The sequence below is a fragment of the Apium graveolens genome, chromosome 6 (genome assembly GCF_009905375.1).
Source record: "Apium graveolens cultivar Ventura chromosome 6, ASM990537v1, whole genome shotgun sequence".
NCBI classification, from domain to species: Eukaryota; Viridiplantae; Streptophyta; class Magnoliopsida; order Apiales; family Apiaceae; genus Apium; species Apium graveolens.
The window spans coordinates 3,861,662-3,886,537 of NC_133652.1; the positions used below are offsets into that span (position 1 = coordinate 3,861,662).

Below are 24,876 nucleotides of genomic sequence, written 5' to 3' on the forward strand. Positions count from 1 at the left end.
ATATGTCAAACTCTTTATTTTAAATTTTAAATGTTAATAATTTATTCTGTATAAAGAGGATGTTTTATCTCGGAGTATGGCGATGAGAGTTTGTTTCATAGTACTAAATATATTAAATAATAATATAACTCTATTATTTTGGGTTAAATATATTAATTGTATTTTATTTGTAACTTCACAAAAAAGTTGATAAGGCGAGAGAAATAGAGAATAAATAAAAAATATTTTTTTATGAAAAAGACGAGAGAAATAGAGAATAAATAAAAAAATTACTAAGTATATTTCCATATGAAAAATTTAGTTAAATTAGTGAACAAAAAAATAGTTAAATTTGAAAAAGTTTAGTTAAATATATATCTAACTATTAGATATATGGTATTATTTTAGTACAAAAAATTAACTTTTAAATTTAAATTATAAAAATAATTACACCTATTTTTATAACACATGCAACAACTGATTTTTGTAATTTTCAACTAAGTTTGAATTCATTTTTTAGTATTTTAAAATTTAAATTATATAGTTATTTCAAAATTTGTTTAATTATTTTAAAGATATTTTGATGTTATTTAGAAATCGAATCAAAAGCGAGTCACCTATATGTAATATTTTCTTCGGTTGTGTTGTGATGTGATTTATTTCATTCAATTTTATTATTGGAACCACCTCAGTAAAGTTCAGTTTTCAAAATCATTTTAAAGAAATACCTTTAATTTTTGGTGTAAAAAAATACATTTAATTTTAATAAGTAAACTTCATTTTTATACATTTCATTCTAAAAGCCCGAAAAAAATGGGGAGATGAAAGAGAATAATGTCCTCACAAACATAACTAACTTATAACACTCTCTCACTTCCTTCCCGCATTTTTCTCTCTCTCTACACTAAAATTTTCAAATTCTAATCATTCTCTCTCTAAAACATGATTTCACAAGCTCTCAACATCACTTTCTCTCTCTACATTTTCATTTGAAATTTGTATTGATCGTAATAATATTGATCGATCATGTCGTCTTCCGATTCCGAATCATCTTCCTCGTCTCATAGCAAAGAGTACAAAAATTTCCGCCAAACTAGCCGTGGACGTATGTTTTCTTTCGATATGTTTCTTTTTTGTTGTATCTGTTGTTGTTGTTCGGGTCAGCTTACGAGCACCAATTAATTTATGTTTACTTTTGTTTAATCCGTTGTTCGGGCCAGCAAAATAATTTATGTTATGATGTATATGCATTTTAATTCAATTCCAAATTCGATGTACCTAAATGCAACGTTAATTAATACGCGGAAATTCTTCGTTTTTGTGTAGAAACTAGGGTTCTTTTCCCCAAATCAATAGTTTACGATCTTTATGTTAGTTTACTTGTTTGTATAGGGTTGTTGTATGAAATGTTGAGATCATGCAGAACAGGGGACTCGAAAGCTTGGAAGGTATGTGTTGCAAAATCATCATGTTTATCTTTTCTTGTTAGTACCTTTCCTTCAACCGTAAAAAATATTTTTTTTTTAAAAAAAATTAGCTGCTTCTTTCAGTTGTGTCTAGCATTCTAGCGTTGGGAGTTACCCGATACTTAATTAGGTTTTTATGTTTGGCGTGATGATTAAGAGTCTATTGGTTATCCATGTGGTCATATAGCTGTGAAAACAGTCTCCTTATGAAAAATTAGGGTCATTCTAAGCACACCGGGACCTAGCCAAAGACTACTCTATTGTTGCGAGAGCCTAGTATTGGGTATAGTCTAGTATTGTTGCGAGACCACTCTACTTTACATATGTTTTGTGATTACCCTTTTCAGTGATGGTGATTCTTAGGAGCCACCTGACCGTCTCAGTTTAATCACGCTTTTTTTTTTTCCAGAAAATATTTTATTTTTTTATAAATTTCTTTACATAAAATTATTTATGCTTCCATGGTTCCACCTGTGCTTGGATCCAGAAATTGGCACATTCAACTTTAATGAAAAAACTGTGTTATACACATCGAGAAAAATGTTAAGTTTACATAATATTTGTTATTTACTTTCTCAGGGAAAGCCACATTGGAAATAGGTTTAACAAGATAACAACTTAAAATCTTTCATTTTACAAATCTCTGGACTGAAGTTATTTTCAGTTCAACTCTCACTGCCTTCGTCTTATGATGGATTAACGTGTCACATTATTTGAAACTTCGTCCTGCTAAACTCCTTAAAAGTGATAAAGTTTAGGTGTCATCTCTAATAAGAAAATTATAAAGATTTAGGTTGTGAAATCTTAAGTGGCAGATGGAGGAGTATTGCTTGTGGAGCCATTTTTCTTTTGAAAATGGTCTTTTTAGCCATTTTGGTATTGATCAAAAAGCTTTTACCTCTCTCCCAAAACATCGGTGCTCAGAACAGGTTTACTGTAGGGCATCTGTAAACAAAGTCAGAAGGCTTCTTGGTTTGTTACTGGCCATCAAGCACCGAAAAAACTATCTAGAAACGACAACTCAATAGGATACTTACCAACTAATTATGAAAATTTTCTTGTTCAACTTTCTACAGGTACTAATTATGGATAGAGTTACTGTGAAAGTCATGTCGTGCTCTTGCAAAATGGCAGATATAACAGATGAAGGAATATCTTGTAAGTGTTTATAGACAGAACACAAGTAAATTACTAATTGTTTCTACATACATTTCCATACTCTATTTTGTGTTCCTTATATTTTTAAGAATATATGAACATGCTTGAGCTAGTGGCAAGCTGACCGCCAAACACTGTACTTTGGCTTGTATAGACTTTATAATTGGCTCTTCTCGTGAAAATAAGCTGGAGCTAATTCGTTCATCCAGACTCAGTGCTGCTTGAATTACAGCTCTGGTTTCATTTTTTTTTTGAGGAGTCGATTGGTGAACTCCCGCAAGGGGGACACAAGTTCAACCACTGCCAGCAACACTTTGTTGGCCTGGTTTCATATTATTATTTATATGAGCGTGAACAATTATACTTGTTCTCTACATTATTTTGTAGGACACATAGGTCAAAATACTACTCATAATCTTAGGTTTTATTTGAGTCAGATACTTCCCTTGATATTATATTACTTGGAGCCTTCTACTACTCCTGCTTAGGTGTGCCTAGAAGGGCTAGGAGCTTGAAGCTCATCTCGTCACTTAGCGTCACCAGCTGCTTTAGAGCCATTCTTTCGTACAGTATACATGCATACACTAAAAAAATAAATATTTTTTCGCATTTGACCTTCAATTTAGTATCAGAAAGTTTAACTTGGACAGAAATGAAAATGTACAAGTCCCAGCTTTCTACACTTAGTGGCTCTGTGCCTCTGTTCTCCTGTGGTTTTTTATTACTTGTCCTTGTAAGTTTTTTGGCTCTTCTGATTCAGTAGTCCTTTCCAACTTATCTATCTGTTTCCTTTTCTGAAGCCAGTCAAATAGTTGAGAGACACAAAAATAGTTCTTGTTTATGTCTAAATGTGCTATTGGTTACATAATGTTACTAATTGTCTTTTAATGCAGTGGTTGAAGACCTTTATAGGAGAAGGGAACCAATGCCTTCTATGGATGTGATTTATTTCATTCAGCCTTCAAAAGAGAAGTATGAGTTACCCTCAGGCTTACTTCTTCCTAACTCTATTCTATTTAGTTTCTCAGTATTAATGAACATTCAGAAGTACTATGCAAGATTTGTGCTGCATGTCTCTAATATTTGTAACACGCTTACTTTTGAGCTTCGCTTGTCTTCTTACCAGGCAATATACATCTAAGTTTAACATTGCCTACTGATGATAGAACCTAGGAATTAACTGTAGAAATGAACTTACGAAGGCTATTAATTAATTTTGGACATATGAGGTTAAGTATTTAATGCATTTCCTCAGCCTCAAGTCAGCTAAAATATACTTCTAAAGTGCTTCCTGGATCTTTTACCATATGCTCCTATATAGGAAAATATGTATCAACTAATAGTCAATTTGTTGTAGTCTTCACCTTTTCCTCTTCCCAAAAATGCAAACACACATGTTACCTGATAATTTCTTTAATTATTACTGGCGTAAATGTGGAACTGCAAGTCTGCAACAGTTGCATCTGGGATGGAGAATTAATGCAGAGATAGTCCTGGACTTCTGAAATTTGGTTATGGATATTTGTTGAACTATTTTGTCAGTAATGTATAAATAAGAATTTACATTATGAACTTTTTGGCAACATATTAAGTCCGCAAAATCATGCATGGCACGTATGAATCAACATGTCCTTAGAAGTATCTGAAGGTGTATACAATCTTGTGTGCGGATAATATATGAATTTTTGTGGAACCGGAAGTAGAAACATGAAAGGGTAGACGTTGATTTCTCTAATCTTCCTGCAATATATACTTGGCGAAATTCTTTTGGGGATGGACTTCTTTATCTATGTTTTCCTTAACATTTCTAATTAAAGCAATATTTAAATATTTAATACTGTCACCTGTGGCTTATTTGTCATATCTATGGTGCAATGGTTGTGGGTGAGCAAATTGTGTGTTACTAATATAATCTTTTAGCTGTATGAAGAATGTAAAAGTAATCAAAATTCTTCCCTCTGTCATTTAAATTTACTTATAAGTTCTATGCTAAAATGATAAATAACTCATATGAGTATTGAGACTGATATTACATCTTTCAATACTTATGCAGTGTAGTAATGTTTCTATCTGACATGTCAGGAAGAGAACCTTTCTACCGGAAGTAAGCAGAAAATTTTAGTTTATTTAAGCAGGGATTTATTACTTAGATTCCTCATCTTTTTTGTACGAGGGACTCATTAATTTTTTCTTTCTTAACCTTGTTGCAGAGCATTTATATATTTTAGTTCACCTGTGCCAAAAGACCTGCTTGCTCGAATAAAAGGCGATACTAGTGTTCTACCACGCATAAGTGCGTTAAGAGAGGTCTAGTTCATATTATCCACATTAAAATTTTATTATACATTTTTGCTATCTATGTTACCTTGACTCTTTATGTCATCTCAAGTACCCATGTCGGACAACCGACACTCGTACACTTCTTTATCAGCCAAAATATGCAGAAAATTTAATATATTTCCAAGTCTAGGACTTCGACATTTTGAGTCTGGTAACATAGATTGCTTATAGATTATGGAAAGTAGCATTTGTAATCTAAGTTTGTATTTATTTTCTTTGAACTTTTTGTATGCAGATGAACTTGGAGTATTTTGCCATGGACAGTCAGGTAGAATACTGTCATCTATCTCTCTCTCTCTCCCTCCCTACTCCCCTGTCTCAACACACACACGCCTCACAGTTTCACACCTCTGGTTGGTGCTGCTTTTACTGTTGGCCAGATTATTACCAATGCATTGATATCAACAAAGTTATGCAATTAGTCCTAGGAATACTGTGTCCTGTTCCATATTGATCCCAAAATATATCGTGTTATAGCTTGTTCGTCGCCTTGGTGAAATTTTTTAATGGAGGTTTTTTATTTATAGGATACTGAAAGTTAGTTTGGATAGTCTTATTGTCATAAATAGAATCAAGTACAATACTGATTAACTGAAGTTATGATGTGTTGTTACTTGTTCACGTTTGATGCCATAACAGTTGAATTTAAGATACCCGAACTATGAAACAATCGAATTGATTTACATAAGTTTTTGTCCATAGTTCCGAAGAAAGTGTTTATATTATTTCTGCACATAGATTAAACAGAAATATCCAACCAACAACCGATATATCTTTATGATTGGATATCTGGTAATTTTTATATATGAAAAATATGTTAAAGTGTAAATGTACTAAAGTATAGATAGCATCAAGCATGTTAATGAGGTCCGGAGGTTACACTCAGTTAATTTATCGAGTTTTTGTGATTTCTTGTTAACAAAGATAATTTTCAAGTGGTGGCATGAAGTCTGAATATCCTTTCCAGAACCCTGTAGGCAATTCCCTATATTTTCAATGACTTGGTTGTTGAATATATGTTGTATAGAGGTAAACAATATAATTTGCCTGTGCACTTTTCTTCCTTTAGATGTCTTCAAGGATGGAGGATGTGAACATGTGCTTGATTTTTCCTGAACTCTAGGTCATGTTGACTGTCAAACATGATCAACGATGCGGGTGGCCACATACTATGTGACACCGTGACTATACAATGTATTATCACTTGTTAACAACAATATTTTTGATGCAGGGATATATCACTGACCATGACAGTGCTCTAGAAGATTTCTACGGTGAAGGCGCAGAGACTTCTCGTAAAGTTGATATCTGCCTGAGCACAATCGCTACTCGAATTGCTACTGTTTTTGCTTCACTAAAGGTATGTTCCTCTTTAAGAAAATGAAGCCTATCCTGTAAATCTGGCCTTTAACATGTGATGACAAGTGACAATATGCTTGTCCACACCGACTATAAGGTATGATGCAATATCAGGAATTATGACGAAGGGCTCCAATTGCAAATATTAGCTCATATACTCTATTATTTTCACTTCTTGAGCTGCCACAGTTATGAAGCAAAGGTCCTCTTCCGATTAGTTTCAACCACGGTTAATATAGAAGAAACTTCCATAATTTTTATTTAATATTAACTTTTTAGTCAAATTTACATTGGGTTATTGATTAATCTTTCTGGTGATATGAGCTTTGTATTTATGAAGCGCGGTTCCTTGTTGTTAAAGACTATAAGATCATGTCTGGGCATTCCTCTGACACCTTAAGGTTTTAGAGCGACTGGTTCCTTAATATGGTATCAGAGCTCGGTTTAGGGAGGGACTCGGGTCCGAGTCCTCCCACCCCCATTTATTTAATTTATATATTTGTTGTTGGTATTGGTAGTAGTATTAGTTATATTTGTTGTTGTCAATCGCAGCGAAACATAACTTGTCATATGAGTCGCCATGCACAACTTGTGAAGATGGTTCTTTTTTGTTGGAATGGACGAAGAACTTTTGTTAACTTTGTTTGCAACACTGCAGGAATTCCCTTTTGTACGATATCGTTCCAAGGAGGATAATAACACAGAACCAAAATTTCGTGACTTAGTCTGTAAAAAGTTAGCTACTGCTGTTTGGGACACTATTTCCACATATAAATCTACTATTCCAGATTTTCCCAAAAATGAAACATGTGAACTGCTTATTCTAGATAGATCCATCGATCAGGTAAAACATATGTTTCCTTCCTGCATTAGTCTTTTATATGATTTATATCGTGATTACGTTTAATATGCTGTACATGATTATTTAGATTGCCCCTATAATTCATGAATGGTTCTACGACGCCATGTGCCATGATTTGCTGGATATGGACGGGAATAAATATACTTATGAGGTGCACCTTTTTCTGCCTTTATGTGAGCTATGTTCCTTAGTTAATGTTACAAGAACCTCCAGCAAAGCTAAAAATCCTTTTCTGCAGGTTCCCAGCAAATCTGGAGGTGATCCCGAAAAGAAGGAAGTGCTTTTGGAAGATCATGATCCTGTTTGGCTTGAGCTTCGCCATGCCCATATAGCTGATGTATGTGTAATGAATGTATTAGAAAGTATTTGTTTCTTATAACGAGTTTAAATGCTTTCTCACGTATTGATACATTAGGCTAGTGAACGGTTGAGTGACAAGATGACGACCTTTATGTCAAAGAACAAAGCAGCACAACTTCAACAAAAGTAAGTACTACTTACATAGCAATATTAGTTTTCTTCTCCTTTCAAATCTATTTGATTATGACATTCTCTAAAATTAGGAGTATTTGAGTTTAGGCTTTTTTGAAACAGAGTTATGTTAACGTGTTATTACAATAATCATGCCACATAAATTCCTTCTCCTAAAAAGAGCCACTCCATGAACAATCGGACAGGGACAAGTAGCTTAACTGTCTTACATTGTCATGGCAACAGATACTGCAGATTCGTCGCCCTGTTTCTCCACATCATCTAGAAATATATGTTTTTAATGGTATTTGAGTTTTCAAAGTATCAGATACTCGTGCTTCCATTTATGCAAGGTCGTTGTTGGAATATTATGTTTAATTGGTGGAAAAAGTTGTTAAGTTTGGAGCTCTGTAGAACTTGATATCATAACCTCAAATGATTCTTCGTATTTAAAGTTACTATTGATATTTCGCGTAATGATAATGGAATTAAGTATTCTGTTTAGATGTTAGATCATTAACATCCTCAAATTCCATAAATTGTCATTTGTTATTAATAAATTCAATTTCATGTAGCTTCTTGTTAAGCAGATTCAATCTCGTTTCATTCTGTATTATTGTTGCCATCACCGGCTTTAATAAACGTCGAAACTAACCCGTTTTGCTATAAAATATGAGGTAAAAAGTTAATGCTTCATCTAGCAGTTTTCTTATATTAAATTTGACTTTCTGCAGAGATGGCGAAGAATTATCTACAAGAGACTTGCAGAAAATGGTTCAATCTATGCCACAATATAACGAAATAAAGGAAAAGCTCTCCATCCATGTAGAGGTTGGTTCATGTCTTTGTCAGTTTCAAATGCCTTAATTTCCTTGTTCCTAGTTAAATGTTATATGTCCAAGAAGCATACTACACTCCTTTCATTCACCTGACTTGTATTCTGAGAAAGTTTAAAATCTTTTAAAAAATTGAAAACAGTCGTAAGTGCTCCACTTTTAGTCTCTAATATATGTACCTGAACCTAGCAAAACTTCTCTCCTATCTGTACTTGAACCTAGCAAAACTTCTAATCATTTTGTCTAATTCTTTCATTAGTCAGTTTATTACACACACATAGTCCCATATATTGCATAATTCGTGTTCAAATACAATTCGTCTCAACCTACAAACTACAAACAAGGTCGATAATACTTTTCTCTGGTAAATCGTTTCTATATATTAGGGAATGTTATTCTATGCAGTACGTACACAATTTCAGGTTCAGATTTTTAGTAGATCATAAGGTATATCTGGTGAAATTAGGATGTTTATACGGTGAAATATGAAAGTTTTATGGTCACATTTTTATTACAAATGGATAAGTTTGTTGTTTAAGTAAAAAGTTTTGGCTTTTAAACAAAGTTTTGGGGTCAAAGTCCATTTTTTCCATTTTGCTGGGGTGACAAATAACAAACTTAAAAGAGTGTAGATATACAAACTTATACTTTAGGGTCTGCATGCCAAACTGCAGTACTTTTAGGAGTAGAATGCTAATAGCTTATATGTTTTGACCTTGTTTATGCATTTCACTCAGATAGCTGGACAAGTTAACCAGATTATTAGAGACGAGGGGCTTCGTGATCTAGGGCAACTTGAGCAGGACCTTGTCTTTGGTGATGCAGGATCAAAGGAAGTTATTAATTTTTTAAGGTCAAATCAGGTGATTGTGAGACTATTTCGACTAGTTATCTAAGTGGATGAAACCCATGTTTTTGTGCTTAGACACGGTACCCTTAGGTACCCTTACCAGTTCTTCATCAATTGCAGGATGCTAGTTATGAATGTAAGCTGCGTTTGATGTTAATTTATGCAATTGTGTATCCAGAGAAGTTTGACGCGGACAAAGCAGCAAAGTTAATGCAGGTAAATAAAAGTTTGTATTGGTCATGCTCTACAGTAAATATTTAAGGATTCTGTAAACCACTCATTGATCACTAAATACTAGTTCTATTATTATGTGACAAATTTCATTAACACTTTACTAAATTTATTACAATTCCCATAACTCAATTCTTCAATATTACTAGACTAGCTATTTAATTTGGGTCGTGTACAGTTTAAGTTTGACAAGGTTGTGTTTAAACTTTAAGCAGAGGTAGTGGGGAAAATTAAACCACGAGAATGTTGCTCGGACTCATTTATAGAGCGTTGAACATGACACACCAGAGCAGACACATTCAAAATTGGTAACACAGAACCCTGTCCTTACTTTGGAGTCCAAGTTGGGGGACAGATTATAAATAGGTATAGTGGATCAGATAAGGTAGTAAATAATTAAGCATGATACTCAACTTAGGCATGATTTTGTCATAGGCTTTGCAAATTACATGTGGCTTTTCCTCGATCCTATGAAATTGAATTTCTGTAATCAATATACGTCTTAACATAAATACAGAGGAAGCGTCTTCTTCTCATCTCCTTTGTCTCTCGTTTCCCCTTCTCTGTTGCATCTCAAGTTCATCGTATATGTGGTAATCAAGAATGACTTCCGAGGCAGTGGTTGAAAGATTTTTGATTGTTGAAGTAGAGATTTCTCCAAGACCTAAAAATTGTAGCAATTTTTAATGTAATGAAGATATACAAACATATTTGCTAGTAAAGATGGGAAAAAGAAAATTCTATTTAATAATAGAGTGAAAAGAGAATGTACACTATAATGATTTTTTCTGAAGTCCTGATAAAACTGGACACCATATTCATAAACACATTTCATACTCGAATTGGCCACCTCTAGAATCTTGGCATTCCTAAGCTATTTAAGATGGTGCCTGGATAGAAAGTCTCTGGCATGTGCTTAAACAGAATGTCCACCGAGAATGTCCACCGAGAATGCCTTTTACAATATGCTATGAATGTGTTTATCTGTGTAGGATGCATCTGTAGTAATTTCTTAATTGGTCTGAATATTCCGTAATACTGTTTTCTCAGTTGTATAGTTCTGGTCTTCAGCCTCACTTGCATCATTTATGGTAATACATTTAAAGGAAGATTTTTTTGATGGCCTGAAGCAATCGTTTTTATGCATTTTTATATGGTGTAGTTGGCGAAGTTAAGCCAGGACGAAGCCAAGGTAGTAAAAACATTGCTATCGCTTGAGGGAGCGGACAATAAAAAAGCATCCCGTGGGACTTTTTCACTTAAGTTTGACTCCCAAAAGGTAGGATGCGATTGCATAACGCGAGCATTAAATATGTCTGCAAATCTACTCTGTAACAGCTGCCAATCTTTTATCTATGTATTTGTGTTTTAGAGTAAGCATGCAGCTAGAAAGGATAAAACCGGGGAGGAGGAACAATGGCAGCTCTTTCGGTTTTTTCCAGTTCTAGAGGTACATTTATAAATATATAACCATGATTACATATTTCAAGAAAACTACAATTTTTGTAATGCTTTATGAACATAAAAAACAAAAGTTGACTACAATCATTATACAGAGATTTTTTAACAACTGTAAGATGATTATATATTATGTCCTCTTTCAGGAGTTGATTGAACAACTTACCAAAGGTAGTTTACCAAAGAATGAATACAATTGCATGAATCAAACTGCCCCAGCCCCAGTCGTTCCGAAGGCTAACACTGGTAGTGTTCAGTCAGCTAGAGCAGGAAAGCAATCTAATCCTCATTCAATGAGGTCAAGACGGACAGCGAATTGGGCAAAACCTCGTAATTCTGATGATGGATATTCGAGGTAACACACAATTATTTTCTTATATGTTTAGTTGAATTGATGCAAAGACTGTAATAGTGGCTTCAGGATCTGAGTTCTTATTACTCTGATAGAAAAACCTCGTAATTCTGATGATGGATATTCGAGGTAACACACAATTATTTTCTTATATGTTTAGTTGAATTGATGCAAAGACTGTAATAGTGGCTTCAGGATCTGAGTTCTTATTACTCTGATAGCAAAGCATCAACTTTCTATCACAAAAATGCAAAGATAGATTTTAGAGAATAAGGAACCTAAGATATATCTTAGGTAAACCGAAGATATTAGCGTTCTACTGCAGCATAATTTCGCCTTATTTTGTATAATTAATATAGCGTTCTGCAACTGAACCGATTCATTTTCAATATATAATTCATAAACACCTTATTTTGCAGCTGTAGAGGTATGTTTTACCACTGAACTCTACGTAAATAGTACATTCAATTTGTTTCAATACAAAGAACGCCGCTATTTCAGTTACACTAATATAAGGTGAATTCTGCTGCAGAACCCTAATATCTTAGGTAACTTACCTAAGATGTATCTTAGGTTCCTTATTCTCTAGGATTTTATTACTCAGCAAAAAGAGAAACACATTTGTTCTTCTTAACTTTTAAAAACAATTATGGTTGTTGAATGACCAATATTAAAGTTGATTGTCAGCTGTCCAATGACCTTCGTATTTTAAAAATTATTACAACTGCTTTCTTCCAGTGATTCCGTTCTCGGGGGTGCATCAAATGATTTTAAAATGATGGGGCAACGTATATTTATTTTCATTGTTGGTGGGGCGACAAGATCAGAGGTAAGTTCTTCTCTTCTGGATATATAATATACTGTAAGGACTTGTGCCCCTTGATTGACTGTTGCTTTTTTTCTGTTCGCAGCTACGGGTTTGTCACAAGCTCACAACAAAATTAAGAAGGGAAATAGTCCTTGGTTCGACAAGTGTTGATGATCCATCCCACTACATTGCGGTAGCTATTTTTTCAAATTTCTCTTATTCTTCTGCTCTTTCTCCTTCCTATGTAGCCTTTCTTATCCTTTACAGTTTTCCATACTATCTATAGCAGATATCTTTGAGTGAAAGTGAGTTTATCATGCAAATTAATGCTTCTGGAGTGACCTCTGGTGCCATTCTGAAAATTTAGTCTGTAGGGGATATTTGACATTGCTAAAATAAATTTATTTAATCTACATTCATGTGATCAGCATGAACATAATTCTTAGACGAACAGTTCTCGTTATATTAATCATATTTATCAACCACTGTTATGACTTTCCAATGATCCGAATATACTAGTTTCAGGGCTAATATATATTTTAATTTGGCCCCAGGTAGAAGTTTAATCGAGTAGCTCCAAATTATTTGTAGCTTAACAGTCCTAAAGTTTTGCTTAGAATAAAATGTACTAATGATTTGGATGATAATAACTTTTGCTTGTTGCAGAAACTGAAGAATTTATCAGGAATAAAACAGCACTAAAACATAAAAATCCTGCTGCTTTCTGGTCAAGAAGATATAATTTTGCTCAAGCCTATCAGGTTGGTTCCATAATTTTGTTTGTTTATTTTGTCTAATTAATTTTGTTGTATCTTGTTTCTTTAAGCCAGCGTAATGTATAATTTCATGTTGGCTGCCTGTTTTCGCTTCAGATTTTACAATCAGTTCTTCCAAAGGAGGTTGAATCGTTAGATTTGTAGATGTTAACTGATGATCCTTGCAGTGATCAAAAGATCTGTACATGTTACCAGATGATCCTTGCAGTGATCTAAAGATCAAGGAAATCCCGGCTTTGTTCCAGTAGATAATAGCCTGAAACTTGGTATTATTTTGTAAGGAAATTTTGCTTCTTTACAAGAGTTTTTTTGGTTGAATTTGAGGTTGTATGAGGATGTATGTAGTTGTAGAAACTCGTCGAATGTTGCATCCGGTTGATTCCGGTTGCCAAAACCCGCATTTTTGCAAAAAAATTGAAAAATAGTATTTTTGCAAATAAAAAAGTATTTTTGCAATTTTTTTAAAAATTTCAAGACTAACTTTTTCTCATACAGGAGTAAAGTTGGTTATAATGTTTTATTTTGACCTGAAATGTTTTCAAATTATTGGCTTATTATCGCCTTGGTATATCATGATTCGAATTGCTTTTTCATAAAACAGCTTAATGGTGTGGCTTGTTGATTATATTTGTTCATAATTCACAATTTCTTATTTCAATAAAAAGTCATTCATTCATTCGCAATAGTACAGGATCAACTAATTAGTAAAAGAATACATTCAAAAAGATTTATTTACCAGTAAAAGAATCAACTAATTAGTGCGGGAAGATCTCAAACTCTTCGCTGGCCATTTTTTCTTCTAATACAGAAGATGCAGACAAGATATCCACATCCATCACATTCGAAAAAGTACTGAATCTCGTAGCCAGCTTCACAGATTCTACATAAGTACGGGGGACAATCTCTTCTTGTGGTACTCTTAAAAACCAAAGCAAGCGTGTGTGCTTGATTGTCAATACTATGTTTGATCGTTTCTCCTAATTTGACATTTAGGCATGAAATGGGGCAATATTCATGAAAAGATTGATCACATTCATCACAATGATAAAGCAACCTCTGGTTGTTAACTTGTTCTTCGCATATTTGACAGTAGAATACTCCCTCGTAGAAGAATGGAGGGTGCCTCAAGATTAGGGAGTGATCATCATATCTGTGTTTTACACTACTTGGATAAAATACACATTCTATACTAATCCGGAAGTTACTACAAGTTTCACATGCGTATTCCACTCCTTTGGAAATATGGTAGTTTCTGATACTACATTTAGAATCGGAGAAGGGACGCTGAACAAGGGAGTGGTGTTTGTGAGATTTATGTCTAATCCTAGTGGATAAGAATGCACAGCGGATATCAATTACGATATCACAAGTCTCGCATATATAATAGAATCCGTTTGTGACATAGTTGCAAATTCCACATGCCACATAACTATAAAAGTATTTCTTATGCCTATAGCGAAGAGAGAGTGTATGCTGCGGGTGGAACGGGGATGCTCCTACTGGGAGCTCATCTGGCAACTGATTGGCACAGAAGGAGTGGAGAAAGAAGCCACATTGGATGCATGCATAGTAACTCGGATGGGATATTGTAATGGGTTGAACGCACCCGTCGCATATCAACACCCTTCTATCAACATCATCATCATCGTCATCATCATTGTTATCGTTTACACTTATTGTAAGCTGATGCAGTTCTAATGGATGGTCCGGGTGACTCCAGTGTTTTTTAATAATATGCGGATCATTAGCTATCAATGGTATATTGGCACTGTTTCCGCCCTCACCTTGAAATTCAACTCGCAACTTGCTACACTGGGTGATAATTAGATCGAATAGTGATTCCTCGCTAGGAAGAGGAAATTGAACCAGTTCAGGTTCATCGTCAACAATGCCTTCTTCTTCAATCTCATTTCTAAAAACAGCAAATTGGAATTTAGTCAAGGGGTGATAATTGTAAAGACATTAGCTCATGCCAAATAAGAAAACAATTGATTTACTTAGCATAAATATAAACAATAAAGATACTAACCCCAAAGATATTGTGGACTTCGAACATTGAATATGCACAAAAAATGTGCATTTGTGACAGTAATAAGACCAGCACAAGGATTGAACTCGTTTATTGCAGATGGCACATAATCGACCAAAATAACGATGCATGACAGGAATTGAGAAGATAAGAGTGAGAGGGTGATGGTGATAAGTAGGAGCTGGAATGATGGGAGGAGAAGAAGCACACTTCTCGTGTATCCAGAAATCACAGGTGTAGCATACATAGGAATAATCTTTATCTTCCTCCCAACAAGCATCACACTTAAACAAAGCCTGCCTCTGTGATGTCAATGAATGCTCCTTGTGACCTTCATGGTGAATCACTTTCTGTTCATGAACATAAATAGAAAGAAAAGCACAGACAACACACACGTCAAAATCACATTGAACACAAGCATAAGCAAAACGAACGTGACTACTACAAACATCACAAGTGCATGTTTTAGAGCGTGGTTGCACTCTGACATGAATAGTTGGTTGTTACACAGGTACATTTTGGAATAGGTGCTAGATTATCAATTTCAGCAACAAGTGTCTTGAACTTAGTAAGGTAAGATGTAACAGAGAGATTGCCTTGTTGTAGAGAAGACAAATCTTTGCGAAATTGAAATGTCCTAGGCATGTTGCTCTGAGAGAATCTAGTAGCCAAATCTTCCCAGATTTGTTGAGCAGTAGAGAGATAAGCCACACTATTTCTTATTTCAGTGGATATTGAATTCGACAACCAAGACACAACCATATCATTGCAGCGATTCCACATTGCAATTTGAATGTTATTATCAGTAGGCTTGCTAACAGAGCCATCAATGAATCCTAGCTTAAGTTTAGCAGATAAGGCTATAGACACAGATCGACTCCATTGATGATAATTTTGCTCAGTTAAGAGCATTGTAACCAAAGGTGTGCCAGGATTATCAGAACTTTGTAGAAAATAAGGATGATTAGTATCAATTGATACAGTATTAGATGATGTACCAGCAGTTGCAGTAGCATATGATCGAGTCATGATCAAAACACAATTAGATGCACACAATAAGCAGATAACAGATGCTATACAATACGTATAACAATTGTACGTATGATCAGAACAACAATATTACAATACTGAACAAGGATTGATAACAAATGAGTATGAGAAAGACTTAGAGTTTGTAGAGATTACAATCGCAGAGATCTCGCTCTTGAAGAAATCACAGATTGATAGCGGAAGTAAATGTTGTGTTCAGCAGTCGATTTCTCGCTCTGATACCATGTCAAATGTAATGCAGTTTCAGAGATTGAGCAAGAGATAGTGAGAGAGAGAGAAAGAGAATGAGAGAGAGAGAACATTGTAACTAAATTGTAAATCTAAATCTCTTAAAATGATTCTGTTATAAGAAAAGAGTTATATAGGCTTGGAGCCATACAAGTGTGATACTACATTTCTAACTAACTTTCCCCCCATTTCTCTATTTCTATATTTCAATATTTAATAGTCTAATAATCACATTCATCACAATGATAAAGCAACTCCTGGTTGTCAACTTGTTCTTCGCATATTTGACAGTAAATTACTCCCTCGTAGAAGAAGGGAGGCCTCAGCTTAGGGAGTGATCATCATATCTGTGTTTCACCATACTTGGAAAAAATACACACCATATGCTAATCTGGAAGGCACTACAAGTTTCACATGCGTATTCCATTTCTTTAGAAATACGATAGTTACTTAGACTACATATAAAATCGGAGAAGGGACGCTGAACAAGGGAGTGGTGCTTATGAGATTTATGTCTAATCCTGGTGGGTAAGAATGCACATCGGATATCAATTCCGATATCACAAGTCTGGCATAAATAATAGAATCCATTCGTGGCATACTTGCAGATTCCACATGTCAGATAACTATATAACTTTTTCTTATTCCTATATAAAAGAGAGAGTAAATGCTGGGGTGAAATGGGGATGCTCCTATTGGTAGCTTATGTGGCAACTTATTGGCACAGAAGGAGTGGAGAAAGAAGTCATACTGGATGCATGCATAGTAACACGGATCAAATAACGTAATGGGTTGAACACACCCATCGCATATCAACACCCTTCTATCATCACCACCACCATCATCATTATCATCATTGTCATTGTTATTATTCACACTAACTGTAAGCTGATGCAGTTCTAATGGATGTTCCTGGTGACTCCAGTGTTTTTCAATAATATGTGGATCATTAGCTATCATTGATGTATTAGCATTGTTTCCGCCCTCACCTTGAAATTCAACTCGCAACTTGCTACACTGGGTGATAATTAGATCGAATAATGATTCTTTGCCAGGCAGAGGAAATTGTACCAAGTCAGGTTCATCGTCAACAATGCCATTTTCTTCAATCTCATTTCTGAAAACAGCAAATTGGAATATAGTCGAGGGGTGATAATTGTAAAGACATTAGCTCATGCCAAATTAGAAAACAATTAATCTTCTTAGCAAATATATATAAAAAAATAAAGATACTAACCCCAAAGATATTGTGGACGTTGAACAATTAATATGCACAAAAAATGTGCATTTGTGACAGTAATAAGACCAGCACAAGGAGTGAACTCGTTTATTGCAGATGGCACATAATCGACCAAAATAACGATGCATGACAGGAATTGAGAAGATAAGAGTGAGAGGGTGATGGTGATAAGTAGGAGCTGGAATGATGGGAGGAGAAGAAGCACACTTCTCGTGTATCCAGAAATCACAGGTGTAGCATACATAGGAATAATCTTTATCTTCCTCCCAACAAGCATCACACTTAAACAAAGCCTGCCTCTGTGATGTCAGTGAATGCTCCTTGTGACCTTCATGACGAATCACTTTCTGTTCATAAACATAAATAGAAAGAAAAGCGCAGACAACACACACGTCAAAATCACATTGAACACAAGCATAAGCAAAACGAACGTGACTACTACAAACATCACACGTGCAGGATGCAGGGCGTGGTAGTAGAACAAGGGGGTGTAAGTCCAGCTTATCACGAATAATCTGTTTGGGTAATTCAGCACAAGTCTTGTGGAGGTAGTAATTTTGACAATTTATATAAACAATGTTACTACAGGTATACGTTGGAGAGCCAATAACAGGTTTGTTACAAAGACAACATTTAGCATCAGCTCCAATAACATCATCCTCTTTTAGCACCAGTGGGTGCTTCGGATGGCTAAAGTGCTCTATCTCTACTGTTGAACAACTCATTATTCCAGATGAGAGAGGACAAGAAATGAGTTTAGACTTTGTTGTAGTGTTTGTGTCGGAACTGTAACATCAGTAGCAAGTTCACACTTCCCATAAGTTCAATACATAAATTTACAGTATTTTTTTATCATCGGTAGGAGGAAATTCCGGATCAAGGCATGTTGTTGCCGCATGAAGGTCAACTTTTCACATGCTATTATTCTTATTTCTCAATTTTCAAGATCAAACTCTATTTTCAAGTGAATTATTGGAGAAGATGACTAATTTTCTGAAGATGCCTGATAAACAAGTAAAATAAAAAAAACAACAGGAATGCAAAAACTTGCAAGTGACTTCAAACTGTTTACTCAGCATGTAGACTTACCAGAGCATCAAGTTTGCCAATATTCGCCGCTCATCAATAATATTAATATATTGGTTTATTTTTATACAACTGTAATTTTGATACCATAGGGCCGAACGAAACGGAACCGAAACCGAAACCGAAAAACCGAATCGAACTGTGCTAATTCGGTTCAGTTCGTTCCCGATTTTTCAGAAATCCGGTCTATTCGGTCCGGACTGAATAGACCGAAATAAAATCCAGTGCAATCCGATTCTTTTAAAAAATATTTCGGTCCGGACCGAATAGACCAAATTATATATATATATACTATAATTTTATATTATATACATTTTACATTTATCTTAAAAATTATAATCATAATTTTTAGTTTATAATTGTATTTATACACTTTTAGTACTTTATATATCACCTTACTCTAATTATATTCTAGATTTTAAAATTTTTGGTTTAAAATTTCAATACAATTTTATTTTTGAAAAATATTCGGTCCGTTCAGTCCAAAAACGGATCGAACTAAATTATTTCGATTTGATTCGGTCCGGTTCGGTCCATATTACAACTTCGGTCCAGTCTCGTCCAAGAAAAATTGATAATTCGGTTTTTTAGTATATTCGGTTCGGTCCGGTTTTAGACCGAACCGACCGAATGCTCAGTCCTAATCATATTTTTTTAAAAAAATACTCTAATAATTATCACTCAAAATTGTCAAACTATAATTAGCAAAAAAAATTGTTATCAAATAATTCATGCACAAATATAATTTAAAATAGATAAGAAGGTACAAAATATAAATTAGTACTTTTTTGGCATGACAATTTAGCCCTTTTTTGACATCCTCAGAAGATGCTCCAATACAGAAGCATGCAAGATATTTACGTCATTTCCTTCTAGTATTCCTCTATAAAACCGGTGCAAGTTTGTGCTTGATTTTATTCAAAAATAAAATGTCATATTAAGGTCAAATTATTTATCATTAGGCCTATCATACTTTGATAATCCCAAATCTCAACTACATTTAATTATATATATCATGTTGTTGTTAGTTAAATCATGAATAGATTTATTAATATGATATATTAATATATTAAATTTATGTTTCGAAAAATTATGAGGTTTAACTCTCTTTAAATATAATTTGATTTTTTTATCTCGATATCCCGGGCTACCGACTACTATACTTCCATAGTAAAAGTGCTTAACGTAACTGCCCTCGTTATGCTATTAATTTACTTGTAACTTGTTCCTTTAGTTCTGTATGGATTACGATTGTTAAAAGTTTGCTTCATTTTTAAATTATTAATTCTTAATCTCCAAGTTGTTTTAAGTTTTAAAACAGTCATAAAGGTCATTCAATACAAAGACTTAGTCTCTAACAAAGGCAAAAGCATATCTTCCAATCTAAGTATGGCTGTAATTCGGGCCGAGCGAGTCGAGTTTTGAGCTGGACATAATTTGAGCCGAGATTAATCGAGTTGAACCGAACCGACTCGTTCAATTAAACGAGCCTAAATTTCTGCCCGAACTCGACTCGTTTAATTTCACGAGTCGAGCCGGCTAGTTTAGCTAAATGAGCCGGTTTTAACGAGTCCGGCGAGCTGATTTATTTAATTTTACACTTAATCGAACCTAAACCTTTACCCGAACTCGGCTCGTTTAATTTTATAAGTCGAGCCGAGCCGAGCCGAGCCGGCTCGAGTAATTAAACGAGCCGGAACCTCTGTCCGAACTCGGCTCGTCTAATTAAACAATTCGAGTCGAGCCCCTTAAACGAATTCGAGCCGGGCGAGCTCGCGAGCCGCCCGCCTCGAATTACAGCCCCAAATCCAAGTAACCCCCAGATCCACCATTTTTTTTGGAGTTATACGTTTTATATATAACTAGTCTGACAAAAGCTGGTGCGACATTGTGGAACCTAATATGAAAGCAGAGTTTTTTTTTTCTGTCACTGTTCGATTCCTATAAGATCATTGACATTCCTGTGCTTAACTACATCTTGACAAGGACTATTCCTTATGCACATGTTTTACATTTTTTAGCTGGCCAGTAAAATTTTGCGGTGGAAAATGGTGGCATTCCTTATACTCAAGATGCCCTTTCCTCATTTTGATGCAAATATTGGTTGGTGTGCACTCAAAAATTTAGATTAGATTTCATGATATGCCGCAACCAAATGCTTTAAAGAGGATATGAAACAACTTGATCTAGAGAAAACACAGTTTTAATACCAAGGTATGTTGTTGTTATATCTACCGGTGAGAAACATGCCAATGCTGATGTCAGCTAAGTTGTCATTCAAGTTAGTTACAATATTGACAGGATGTATAAATATAGACTCTGTGTGTTCATTCTGTAATAACTTTTCATTATCAATACATTTTTTTTAGTTCTTCATCATTATCATCTGCAATGTAATCACAGTATACTCATCTTCTTCAATTCAACTTAGAGATATCTGTATAATTAGTTTGTCATGGTATCAGAGCCTTACATCGTTCCTTATTGTTTATCCGCTGCTTACTGATCTGCATATGTTGATTATCATCTTCCTCACGATTTTGATATTTTATGATTTCAATCTCTTCTGCGATTTCGATCTCTCTCGCTGTTCTTATATCTCTCGTGCTTACAATCTCTCTCACTGTGTTCATTTCACTTGCCTCTTAAACTTGTCAATCTAAGACCTGTTCTGTGTTCAGATCTATTACTGTGATGGCCTCTTATGCAGCTGCTACAATTGGTACTACTTCAGGCTCCACCTCTACTTTATCATCTACAATCATTGATGCAAATCATCCTTATTTTTTGCAAACATCAGACAATCCAGGTATTCCTCTGGTTACTCAACTTCTTACTGATCAGAATTATTATCAATGGAGTAGATTTGTATCAATTGCGTTATCTGCTAAGATGAAATTAGGTATGATAGATGGAAGTCTACCTAAACCTCTTTCTACATCTAATCATTATGCGTTATGGTCACGATGCAATGACATGGTGTTGTCCTGGTTGCTAAACTCCATGACTACTGAAATCCGTAATAGTGTTGCATATTTTTCAACTGCGAAGGAGATTTGGGACGATCTCGCTGTGAGATTTTCACAGTCAAATATGCCTCGTGTTTTTCATCTTCGAAAAGAGCTTAGTTCTCTTACTCAAGGCTCAATGAGTATAACTGCATATTTTACCAAATTTCGTACTTTACTTGCTGAAATTGACACTTTGAACCCTATGCCTAAGTGCATATGTGCATCCTGCAACTGTGCTTGTAACAGTGCTAAGAAACTGGACAACTATGCAGATATGTTTAAGCTCAGTCAGTTTCTTATGGGGCTTAGTGATGAGTACACCTCTGTGCGAGGTCAGCTTTTAATGATGCAACCTATGCCTTCTCTCAGTCAGGTGTTTTCATTGCTATTGCAAGAGGAATCTTAAAGAGGATTTGCTAAAATTGGTCAATCTCCTCTAGCTGACAACAATCTTTCCAAGTTTAGGAATAATACTGGTCAACAATCAGGTTCTCAGAAGAAAGCTAATACTGATGTAGTGTGTGATTACTGTCACACAGCTGGTCACTCTAGAGATAAATATTTTTGTTTGCATGGTTATCCTGATTGGCATAAGCTTTATGGCAAGCCCAAGCCTAAACCTCGAAAGAATGTTTCTGCTGTTGTCAAATCTGCAACTCAAGTCTCTACAATCTCTCATTCTTCAGAAGCGTCTACTGATAATTCTGAGAAATCTACAATGCTCTTCACAGATGCTCAGTGTCAACAATTATCAAAAATGATTCAAGACTCTCTTAGGCAAACAAATACTTGGAATACCAATTCTTCTACAGCTCAAATGACTGGTACTGATATATGTCCATTTAATAATACTTATTCTTGTTCAGTTGTAACTGTGCATTCAGTTGTCACTCCTGACAGCTCTTAGTTTACTACCTGGATCCTTGATTTAGGAGCCACAAATCATATTACTTGTCATCAGCATATTACTTGATTTAGCATATTCTGATTTAGAATACATCAGCATATTCTGCATACCTATATTTTAGAGTTATTAAAAGGGTGTAATTTGTCGTGCCAAAAATAGTTAGGGGATGCAAAGTGCAGTTATTTAAAGTATAGGTAAAAAATGCATTTCGGCCAAAACAGGGGGATGCATTTTGCAAATAACTCTAAAATTTAAAACAAATAGTTTTAGCCACTCATTATAAATTGTAATGAAACAGGACTACAGGAGTAGTTATATATTCTTACTTTTAAGATTAATAATTAATAAACTGAAGGCAACATGCCTTGGAATATTAGGCATATCGACTGAGATTTTCGCCATATATGTATTTGAATAAAATATAGTTTCATGTTATAATTATGGATTATGTGGAAATTTTGAGTATAAAATATTAAGTTATAAATTTTTTTTGGTTAATGTGAAATTCTGTGAAATAATATTAAGAAATGGGCAAAGCCTCGTTCTAGTTTGATGAGTCAGCTTAAGCTGTGATTGTCGGGCCGTCAAGTAGAAAGAGACTCATTATTCAAAAGATGGATTATAAGAGAATTATATACTAAGGTGTATAAATAATTGTGGTGACTAACATTTTGTGAATATGTGTTATTTGTGAGTAAGTGTCTGAATTTGTGAATTCGTGAGCTTTTAAATGTTTTTAAAAGGATTTTTACTTGATTTAAATTATGATTTAAATTAGGATTTATTGGTCCTCGTATATTTTTTAAAAAATATTATAATGCGATCAAGGAGTGAGATTTGCTTTGTTATCTCTAAATTAGTCCAAAGGACTTTTTAAAAATGATAGCGGTAATTGTTTAAATGTTCTGATATTTTAAAATGATTTTATGAAGTTTATTTATATTATTTGGGATTTATTTGTAAAACCCGTAGATATTAATTCGTTCGCTCAAAAATTTATTTTAATATATGGGAGAAGAGCTAATTTTATGCTCTTTATTTTAAAAATGGAACTCGTGATATTTTCTGATTTTATAAAGATGTTTTAATAGAAATTATTGATTTTAGAATAAAAGAGAGAAAAGAAAACAAAAATTCAAGAGATAGATGGCAAATTACCATACTACCCCTGCCATCTAATATACATACACCCCTTCCTTTATTTTTTTTCTTCCTTCCCCACCCGGTTTTCTTTTTTCCTCTCTCTCTCTCTCTCACTCTCGAGCATCTCTCTCTACTCTCGGAACTCTCTCTCTTCAATCTCTCGCTCATTTCTCTTCTATTTTCGATTTTAAACTCATAGTTATGAAGGTTTTGCTTCCTTTACACAAATATATGATTGCATGTAGCTATCTTTGAGTTTTCGAAAATCCCAAGTTCGGGTTTAGTTCAATTTTGGATGTAATCAAAGGGGATTTGATTTCTTAAGATTATTGGTGATGATTCTGTGATTGCATGTGTGTTTGTGGAGTTAAAAATTGATTAATGGTGGAGTTCGGTTGGTAATGAGACAAGGAGAATTGATGCTGCTATCCCACATTGCCATATCATTGCCAAGGTGTCAAGTTCAATTAGTGTGCCAGTAAGGCAGGGGCAGTCTAGTCTTTTTGTTATAAGTCTGTTAGTAGTAGTGGCAGAGTGTTTGTTATAAGGACGGTACCCTGCTCCTTTGTTGTATTGAATCAATTAATGCATATCTTTTTGTCCCAGACAAGTATCACTGCTTTCTCTCTCAAATGAATATGCAGCTAGCTTTCTTTTCCTAATTTACTCTTTATGGTATCAGAGCTGCTGTTGCTATTCCAGAGAAATTGAGATTGTTTTTCTTTTTGTGTGATACTGCAGATAAGCATTGATTCTGTTTCTTCCTGCTGTCTCTTATACTCAGTCTTTGTGTCTTCTTTGTCTTGTGTGTTTTTTGCATCTCTTCTTGCTTCAGATCTAGAACTGTTCTTGAGCCATGACAACAGGGAATAAATTCACATTTGCAGATATGCAAAACCCACTATTCCTACATCCTTCAGATGGTCCACTATCCATAAGTGTTCTCAAGCTACAAGGAGCTTCGGACTATCGAGCTTGGAGGAGGTCTATGGATATTCAACTGGCGTCTAAAAGAAAGCTAGGATTTGTGGATGGATCTGTGATAAAGAGCACGACTGACGAGACAGATGCAACTCAATGGGAGACCTGCAATAATATGGTAATCTCCTGGCTTCATAACAATATATCTGATGCTGTTAAGAGTTCCGTTTTGTTCATTAATCTTGCTAGTGAAGTATGGAGTCAGTTGGAATGGAGATTCATGTTAACAAACGGGTCTAGAAAATATAAGCTCAG

At 34.7% G+C, this 24,876-nt stretch overlaps 3 protein-coding genes across 3 annotated transcripts; 1 reads left to right on the plus strand and 2 right to left on the minus strand.

The window, feature by feature from the left end:
* Positions 1-936: 936 nt before the first annotated feature.
* On the plus strand, positions 937-13,401 carry LOC141668044 (protein transport Sec1a-like). Its single transcript, XM_074474726.1, has 22 exons — positions 937-1,084; positions 1,372-1,427; positions 2,522-2,603; positions 3,497-3,575; positions 4,657-4,707; positions 4,814-4,910; positions 5,179-5,211; positions 6,175-6,303; positions 6,961-7,146; positions 7,232-7,315; positions 7,403-7,501; positions 7,580-7,650; positions 8,370-8,466; positions 9,209-9,334; positions 9,442-9,537; positions 10,715-10,831; positions 10,925-11,002; positions 11,157-11,365; positions 12,101-12,191; positions 12,274-12,363; positions 12,837-12,931; positions 13,043-13,401. Exons 1-21 carry the CDS (start codon positions 1,006-1,008, stop codon positions 12,870-12,872), a joined length of 1,986 nt encoding a protein of 661 aa, XP_074330827.1. The 5' UTR covers positions 937-1,005; the 3' UTR covers positions 12,873-12,931; positions 13,043-13,401.
* A 270-nt stretch (positions 13,402-13,671) lies between these two features.
* On the minus strand, positions 13,672-16,004 carry LOC141664448 (uncharacterized). The gene is made up of 3 exons (XM_074470399.1): positions 15,572-16,004; positions 14,976-15,477; positions 13,672-14,858 (listed from the first exon to the last, which is right to left on the minus strand). The coding sequence occupies exons 1-3, from the start codon at positions 16,002-16,004 to the stop codon at positions 13,718-13,720; spliced, it is 2,076 nt and encodes a 691-aa protein (XP_074326500.1). The 3' UTR covers positions 13,672-13,717.
* LOC141668045 (uncharacterized) lies at positions 15,441-18,270 on the minus strand. The gene is made up of 2 exons (XM_074474727.1): positions 17,491-18,270; positions 15,441-17,370 (listed from the first exon to the last, which is right to left on the minus strand). The coding sequence occupies exons 1-2, from the start codon at positions 18,216-18,218 to the stop codon at positions 16,872-16,874; spliced, it is 1,227 nt and encodes a 408-aa protein (XP_074330828.1). The 5' UTR covers positions 18,219-18,270; the 3' UTR covers positions 15,441-16,871.
* Between the last annotated feature and the right edge of the window lie 6,606 nt (positions 18,271-24,876).